At 44.7% G+C, this 9,183-nt stretch overlaps 1 protein-coding gene across 1 annotated transcript in view; it reads left to right on the forward strand.

Annotated features, from left to right (window-relative positions):
• LOC121437514 (rho guanine nucleotide exchange factor 6-like) overlaps window positions 1-9,183 on the forward strand; it is a 117,892-nt gene extending 108,709 nt beyond the window's left edge. Inside the window, exons 17-22 of the mRNA XM_041637382.1 lie at window positions 40-60; window positions 1,208-1,301; window positions 2,553-2,645; window positions 4,708-4,807; window positions 7,465-7,519; window positions 8,716-9,183. Coding sequence (XP_041493316.1) covers window positions 40-60; window positions 1,208-1,301; window positions 2,553-2,645; window positions 4,708-4,807; window positions 7,465-7,519; window positions 8,716-8,856 — 504 coding nt within the window. The 3' untranslated portion in view covers window positions 8,857-9,183. The remainder of the gene's footprint in view (window positions 1-39; window positions 61-1,207; window positions 1,302-2,552; window positions 2,646-4,707; window positions 4,808-7,464; window positions 7,520-8,715) is intronic.

Here is a 9,183-nt window from a genome sequence, read left to right on the forward strand (position 1 = left end):
CTCACGCTCATCTTCTCTTTCTTTACATATTCATTTTAGAGGATGTCTTATATCTTAAAGGTAAGGGTAGAACAGTGACATCGTAATGTTGTTGTGCTGTAAACTTTGATGAATGAAGCTTTCCTTTATGCTTGTTTTGTCCCTTGCTATATAATTGGCTAAAATGTGAAGATGCAATTCTGACATGTAAGTACTTTCTTCAAAAGCAGGCTTGTGTTTGATACGTGCAACATGTTACTTTATATATCATGCCTTTAAGATGCTCATTTTCCTATGTTTTTAATGCTAGCTTTTCCTCCTTTTTTTTTAAAAGCACGTGTGGTTTTTCATGTTTGTCTCTTTTCAAGTCTAAGTGGACCACTGTGGCTAAGTGAAGGCAATTAAATTACTTGTTTCGTATATTTTAAAGTACTAATTATTATTCCTGTATTAGATAGATATATTCGTACATACATAGATGATGGGCAACATGTAATGTCAGGATAATACCTTGGGATTTGAAGTGTAAGACTGTAAGAGTCCAATCTGTTTACTTTCATATTAACATTGAACTGTTTTTTTAATTACTAGTTATGCATATGACAAAACCCAAACTCACTGGTTTTCATCTCCACTGGGTACTAATTAAAAGTGTGGCTTTGGCTGTATATAATCGAAAGTTATTTGTCAGAAAACCCTTCATGAAATTCTCCTCTCTGAGAGAATAACGTAGACTCTCCACCTTAATTTTCCCATCCAACTGACAGGAATTCTAGTTTTCTTTGTTGGACTGCGTTAAACAAAATTTGCTCAAATAGTTTTAAACTCTTAGAACAGAGACACATGTTCTGACAGTAGTTACATCTTCATATCATCCATGGGGAACATCAACCAAGTTATGAATTCTGGTACTCTTCTGGGGTTGAAATTCCATTACTCTTGCTGCAGATGGTACCCTAAAGGCACTGACCCTTCCGCACAATCTGCATCCTTCTTCATTCTTATTCTCATTCCTATGGCAACTGAGAGTGGAATGTGATTGCCTGTGCTTTGTTGAACCTTTTCAAGTTTATTGAAGCCATTTTTAGTGTGTGTAATCTAAAATTCTGACACTTTCCTAATGGATGCTATCGCGATGAGAGATGCATTCGGACTCATTTTATTGGCTCTATTTTGATTTCTATTTGGGAGAGAATGTTAATTCACAGAGAAACTGTTATCCTTACAGGAATCTAGTAAGAGCCCCAAGACAATGAAGAAGTTTCTTCACAAAAGAAAGACGGAGAGAAAAGCCTCTGAGGAAGACTACGTGATTAGGAAAAGTAAGTGTTCCGTACGTTTGCCAAGTTATTTATGCGTGAACACAAACATGAGAATTTTTTAAAAAGCAGATAATTAGAGCAGTTTGTTCTTGGCATCAGCTGTTATAAAAATATGTGGAAAATTTGGTTACTTCTAAGACTTCTGAATAAGCTGTCCCCCGCTGCCCTTCCAGATGACTCTACCGTTTTCCTGCTGCAGGACACTTCACTCCACCTGGTTTAGCCCCCCCCCCATGGGGCCCATTTGCTATGGACATATTTTTTCCCTTTAAATTTCTGATGCTTGAGATATTTTCTGAACAAATAGACTAAATGGACTGGAGGACAGAACTCCTTCTGGCAGTCTAGTGTTCAGGGATGTTCTCAGATGATCCCGGAGTCAGTCTGATGACATTCGGAAAGGGCGTTTTATCTAGAGAGTTGATAAAGTCAGTCAAGTGATAGGCCTGTATTTGGCTCTAAAATTGTGAACAAGGAGTCAGTGATGCAGCAGCATTGCATGTACCAGCTGCAAGTCTAGCCTGGATCAATCTTTGCTGTGGCTAGGGGCATAGTTCAGTTTACAGAGTGCTTGCGTTGCAAGCACAGAGTGCCACATAAGCCAGGCACGGGCGGCATGTTCCTGTAAACCCCACTTGGGAGGTGAAGGTAGCAGCAACAGAAGTTCACGTTTATCCTCAGCCTGGGTTACATGAGACCCTGTCATAATATAATAATATAATGTCAGATTAAAAGTAAATATTTGCTGAACTCCAATTCCTGCAACCCCAGTCCTATCCACAACTAACCTTATTAGTGGAGCATTGCCATCTGAGCATTTAAAGACTGAGATGGAGGGGGGGGAGAATTAATGATACACTGGCTGGTTGAGAAGATAAGCGGGGTTAATAGGGCAAAGCTCTTAAAGAAGGCAAGCCTTGAAATGTAGTCACCAGGATGGCTTTGGTATACTAGATGAGCGCTGAAGCCAACTCCAAGCCCCAGTGCTGTAATTTTAGTCTTCAAGAGATGACTGATAGAACCCCCACTAATTTAGAGTTCTGAACTTCAGGAGTAGCCCCTGCTCCTGAGTACTGACCCCCGAGCTCTTGGGGTTACTGGTGGTATCACTCTTTTGTCCTGGGAGGCTTGAACAGATGTTTGCCTGCCTTTCAGAAACATTGCGAGTCCTTGGCAGTGATGGGCACAGCATCATTTTGAGTGTCCGGGGTCATATATCTGTGAGAAGTCATTACTGATTCAATTTGACAGGTACAGCTGCTCTGGAAGAGGACACTCAGATTCTTAAGGTGATTGAAGCCTACTGCACCAGCGCCAGTTTTCAACAAGGTAATGATGGTTCCAGTAGAATTCCCCACACTGCTTTCACTTATGAACGGGGTTTGTTCTTTGCTGTTCACTGTCTCTTAGGGGGCATAAAAGAGCCTCGGTGCAGCTCAGTTGCAGGGTGTGGAAAAAGCATGTGGCTCAGGGCAGAGCAGAGGCGCAGGGCTAATCTTCCAGATAAGCTGCTTTTAGCTACTGGGGCTTTGTTTACGCACTGGTGCTTTTCACCCAGAGACACAGAGAGATGTAAGAGGAAAAAAGCTGGAGGTGAGAGAAATGAAAAGGACTTTTAAAAAAGTCACTCTCTTTTGATCTACCCAGATACCTTCACCAGCACTAGTTAGGAATTAAAGACCCCAGAGAGTTCCTGTGTCTGCGAACTGATGCTAATCTCATTTTATAGGCAGAATTGAAAAGGAAGTCAAAATACTATCTTTCATCAGCTATGTATTGAAGGGAAGGATGCTACACCAGACTTGGGTTTCAAAGCTGCTCTGAAAATCTGGAAATGTAGTTGCACACCTGAGGCCCTTCAAAATGTCTAAAGTGTCTCGAGGAGCTGTTAGGTGAATGTGTTTCCCTACAGTTTTCAGGTGATGCCCTGAGAGCTAGATGCTACCTTCTGGCGAGTCCTTGTGTCTCTTCCAGTCCAAGTCCCATTGACTATAGGTATAGGACACCCTTTAGAAAGTCTCTCATATTTGCATCAGGACCAAATGTCCCAGAGTGCTGTATTTTTCACAGCTACTGACCAGCTGCTTACTTGATATGAGAGGGCTTTCTTAGGAGACTGCCTTGACACACTCTTTGAAGGGAGCACGTCTCACCAGCTGTCACAAGAGGAGAGCATCTGATGTGGAAATCAATACATTTCACCACGAGCAGGGACAGTAATCTGCCTGTGGTTTCTGGCATGCTCAGTCCTTAATAGCAAGTTTTGATGAGCTGGGAGATGAAAGAGAGAAGTTTTTATTGTGGAAGCTAGGGTGAAGGCAGGGATGAGGCGACAACAGAGGAGCATCCCTCAAAGGAAACCCAGCCTTACCTCACCTCTGGACCACTGGTTTGCCTAGATGTAGAGTCCATCCTAGTACTTAGAGGTGAAAGCTCAGGCATGTGACCTGACCTAAAGATGCACAGTTTTGTTCCTCCTCCCTCCCCTCCCTTGTACTTGTGGGAAGTATCTAATGCCATGCTTGACGTTCAGATGTAGCCACATTAGCCTCACCATGGCCCTCCATTTCACCCCGGTCAAATGTCCTGTTTCCCTAGAACCGATTCATCTTGACATTCCGTATCCATCCATCCATCCATCCATCCATCCATCCATTTGTCTTCTGCATACTAATTAAACACTGCGAAGAGCTATTCACTGAACATGGAGACATCTCACCTCTGGGAAGACGGGAGTTATCAAATAGAAACAGTGAATGCATGCACCTCTGAACGATGTTGTTCTAAAACAGAACAGGCCAGTGACCCAGGCAGACCAAAGATTAAGTTCTTGAGCTCAGAGAGACAGGCTCTAAATTGAGCGGTGGAGAGGTTGAAACTACCCGTCCCATCTTCTGCCCCAGGCTGTAGAGACAGTGTGGGCAGAGAGCAATGAGGAGACCTGAGTTTTGTTGCTGATATGATGATCTCCCAGGTCCGCTCTACCCACGGTCGAGAATAGCTTACTGCCACTCTGCATTTCCCTAGAGGGCTCCAGAAGGAGCGAATGCTGCTTCAGAAGCCCTTTCAGCGTGTCGTAGCCCAGAGTAGCGCTACTCCCGGCCCAGTCTTTACTCCCTCCCTGATCATGGGACGTGGTGTGCGGCTCCTGGAGGAATGCAGAGATGGGGTGACCAGTGGTCTCTTCTTTACTCTGGGGAAGTCTTAGCACATCAGTCCCCCTTCCTGAAGAATATGTGACATCATTTGGCCATTTAGAGTTCTCCCTGTCAGGAAAATTGAAGAGTGGCTTGACTGCCTTCTGAGTGCAGGGGTCTGAAGAAAGTCGCTGCAGCAGCAGTGGCAAGGACTACGGCAGCCTTGGCTAAGCACTCCCCACCCCCTCTCTATGCATCTTCACTTACAGGCACTCGGAAAGATTCTGTCCCACAAGTGCTACTCCCTGAGGAAGAGAAACTCATTATTGAAGAAACCAGAAGTAACGGGCAGACCATCATCGAAGAAAAGTGAGTAGAGAAAGTGACCCCTTTCTTGACATATCTGGGGCCTGCCAGTAGGTGTGGCAGGCTGTCTTAGGGCTTCTGTTGCTATGATGAAACACCTTAACCATGAACAGCTGCAGCAAGAACAGTGCTCAGTTAAGCTTACAAGTCTCGGGTCAAACTCCAGCACTGAGGGAAATCAGGACAGGAATTCAAACATCCTGGAGGCAGAAGGTGATACAGAGGCCATGGAGGGGTGCTGCTTACTGGCTTGCTCCTCATAGCTTGCTCAGCCTGCTTTCTTATAGAACTCAGGACCACCAGCCCAGGGATGGCATCACCTACAATGGGCTAGGCCTTTCCACATCACTCACTAATTTTTAAAAAAATGCCCTACAGACTTGCCCACAGGCCAATCTAGTTGGGGCATTTCCTCAATTGAAGCTTTCTCTTCCAAGATGACTATAGCTATGCCAAGTTGACATAAAACTAGCCAGCACACAGATCCTTCCTCAAAGGTCCCTTCTTTCTCTTCCCTCTTCCTTCTTCTTCCTACTCTCCCTTTCTTTCTCTTTCCCATCGCTCTCTTCCTCTTCCTTCACAAAAAGGGCCTTCTCTGCTAAGCATGCAGTTGGGAGCCCCAAGAGGGCAGGAGGAAAGGCAACAGGAACGGAGGTCTAGAAGCCTCCTGCTTCCCTGTGGAGTAAGCAGCTTCCCAGTACTGGAGATCTCCAATTCACATGGTGTATCTGGAGGTACCCAGGAAGGCCTTAGCTGGCATCCTCCTGCCCACAGCATTGCTGCTCACATCTTTCCAGTCAGGGGCCACGTTTCTCACAGCTGATCTCTTGTAAAGTCCTAAAACATTCTGGCGAAGAAGGCATCACTTTCAAAGATGAAAAAAAAATAGGTTCTGGGGAACTGTGTCTATGACCCACCTTTCACAATTATGAGTGTGACTTAAATGGGGGTGCAGTCAGCTTAAATACCTCCCAGCTCATTAAGAAGCACGGAGTGGCCAAGAACTCACTCCTGTATGCTTGAGTCATTTGTGAGGTCAGGGCTGAATTTGCATTGGCCGCGCCTCTCCCAGTGCTTCCCATTGTGGATGTGTTTTCACCTATGCTGTACGGGTAAAGCGCTTGGGTTCAAGAGAACAGGCCAAAGTCCCAGCTCTGCTCTGTTTGCTATGTATCGCCAGTGTCATCCTGGGCCAGTTCTTCCAGCTCTCCAGATGTGTTTTCCTCATCTGTAAAATATTTTCTGAGCTGTCGAGTAGTCAAATAAAGTAGCTATAAAGGTTGGCACTCAAAAATTAATAGCAAGTATACTAATTACTAATTGTTGTTATTAAGAACATTATTATTAATACTGTAATCATAATAGCCTGGTGAAGGCTTCAAGGAAGGTAGTATTGTCTCCATTTTACATGTAAAGAAAGCAATGGCTAAGACAAAATGAGAAAGAAACTGATTGTACAAGGGCAGAGTAATAGTAAGAGGCAGGATCAAAAGCAGGGCCTGGAGAGACGGCTCAGCAGTTACGAGCACTGACTGATCTTTAGGAGGGTCCAGTTTAGTTCTCAAGGCCCATGCTGAGCAGCCCACAACTGCTTGGGACTCCAGCACCAGGAAAGCTCGTTCGCTCTTCTGTCCTCCCTGAGGGTCTGCACTCACATGCACGTGAACACATACATCAACAATGAAAGTTAAATGTAAAACACCCTCATCTAAAACCTAGATCTTTAAATTCCTTAACGAGAAACAATTGGAGGTAAAAAAAATCCCACAGCTATCCAGGAAACTTTATCATTTTAAAACTTTATTATTTTTAATGTCCCGAGTCTCTGTCATGCGGGGTTAGCTAAATGGGAAGGATAATGCCAGAACATGGCTATCGCAGAGCACCCAGGGTTTTCTCATCCCACTCATTATATAGTAAGTACTATTTGCTCCTACTGTAAAGCGACAGCCATCAAAGCTTAGGATGGGAATCTTAAAAAGTTGAACTCATGGGATCAGAAAGTGGAGCAATGGTTTCCAGAGGCTTGGTGGGGGGAGAAAAAGTAGGTGATGTGCGTAAAAGAAACCTACAAAGTTTAATTATATAAGATGATAAGTAGGTTTTAGTCTATCAAATAAATATGCAGCCTAATGACTAAAGTTGACAATAATGCCTTTTATTCTTAACATTGACTAAGAACATAGATCTCCAGTGCTCTCAAAAGACACCTCAAACAGTAGACACAACCACATGTGGTGAGGGCTGTGTTAATAGCTTCACTTGGGGCAACATTTCATAAGACAAACTCCTCAAAGCATCATGTTGTATACTTTTAATGTGTACAGTTTTTATTTGTCAGTTATACCCTCAAATTGAAAAAAAAAGATACATTTTATGGCTGTTACCTGCTGTTTTCTGGCCACTCAAGCTGGAGCTGTGTGGGGAAGGAAATGCGTAGTATAGAAACGGCGCTGTAGCGTGGTGTTGAAATGGGCTTGTGTGACGAGAGCTTTTATCCGTTGAAGAGAAAGAATGTACATCAGTCAGACAGGGAGAGTCCCCATCAGCTAGAAACCCCACTGATACCCGTAGCTGTACATATGTAGAGTTGTGGCTTGCTCATTTATCAGCACTTCGGTACCAGCCATCCATCTCTGAATGTTCTCTGTATGTTTTAGGAGCCTTGTTGATACTGTGTACGCCTTGAAGGATGAGGTCAAAGAACTGAAGCAGGTAATGCATCATTAAAGTTAGCTTCTCAGGTAGCAGAATCGCTCTGGCTTCTTGGCCACCCACTGGGAATTGGTGTCAGGTAGAGTCCAGGAGCAAGGTACTGGGGTAGAACTTATATGATATAAGCCCAACTTATATCAGTTGGGCTTTATTTCTTTAATCACATGGCTTTGATATGTGCAGCAGATTCCCCTTTGTAGATACTACTTTCTCATTCCCTCACATCTTAAAAACATGTAAGCAAGCCCAGGTGTGGGGGCACCTGCCTGTAATCCTAGCTACCAGGAAGGTTAAGGCAAGAAGGTCGCGGATTTGCTAACCTGGGCTGCAAAGCAAGGAATGGAGCAATGAAGGAGAGGTGGGAAGAGGGAAAAGAGAACTGTCTTGGGTGGTTGATGAATTTGTTGGTGATGGGGTCCTAGGCTCCATCACTCCACCTATGTGATGAGACTGATTGTACCTGTGGCAAGGGGGAGGATAAGGAAGAGGAGAGTCTAGAGCCTGGAGGAGCACTTGTAGAGTTCTGAGCAAATTCGGGATAGGGCACAGCAACGTCCTGAAGTGAGGCGGACCAATGAGGCCGTGAGAAGTAAAGCAAATGGAAAGAGACATGCTAGAGCTGGAATTTACAGTACATGATGGCACAGTGCTGGAGTGAGGAGAGGAGACAATAGAGAAACTATTCCCCTGGGTGTCTATAGTGGGCATCCTTTCAGAGATTCAGAAGCTCTAGAAGAGGTTTGGGTTGATGGGGGGGCGGTGATACTAAGTGCCCTTTAGAACATAGTAAGTTTAAAGGGCTCATAATCTCCAGATTGACAGCCACCCTGGCATCGTCCTGTGAGTTTGGTACTCAGAAGATGAAACTGGCACCAGAGATATTTGGGAAGCCCCTTAATACACACTTGTACTGATAGAGAAGTGACCCTAGGTGAGAAAGTGTGGAACCAGGGCAGATCCAGTCTTAGGGAACACTTGTATTTAAGTGAGGAGTGTAGGAGGGCGCTCACTCATAGGCAGAAAAATCAAGACACAGCCTGGTCTCAGAATAAATAGAGTGAAGGATGAGGAGAAGGAGGAAGACGGGGAGAAGGTGGAGGAGGAGGCAGAGGAGGAGAAAGAGGAGAAGGAGGAGGAGGAGAAACCATGGGAAAGGCTGTCTTGGCTCAGGGATCAACAACTTCTTTCCCTTCTAGGAGAATAAGAGAATGAAGCAATGCCTGGAAGAAGAACTGAAGTCGAGGAAGGACCTAGAAAAACTGGTCCGGAAGCTGTTGAAGCAAACAGATGAGTGCATTCGAGCTGAAACCAGCAGCAAGACCTCAATTCTCCCATAACCGTCACTGTGCAGCTGAGCACTCGTTGAAATAGCCAGCTGAATTTGACTGTGCCCTTCAGCTTTTTTGTGTGTTTCTCTCTCTCTCTCTCTCTCTCTCTCTCTCTCTCTCTCTCTCTCTCTCACTGCTTGAGAGTTTGTTACTTGGTTATCAGTTGATTGATATTTGCTTTAACAGGGGAAGCAACCTGGGGTGGTGATAAAGTGGCCCCAATACTTTGCTATGCCCAACAGTCCTTCACTACCTAATTCGCTGAAGGCAAAGCTTCCCAGGCTACGTCTAGAGTAGGTGACAGTGAACGCCTTTGCCCAGTGCTCCAGCTGTACC

The sequence above is a fragment of the Microtus oregoni genome, unplaced genomic scaffold, assembly GCF_018167655.1.
Source record: "Microtus oregoni isolate MIOR12 unplaced genomic scaffold, Mior012 000052F_ref0000163, whole genome shotgun sequence".
Classification (NCBI taxonomy): Eukaryota; Metazoa; Chordata; class Mammalia; order Rodentia; family Cricetidae; genus Microtus; species Microtus oregoni.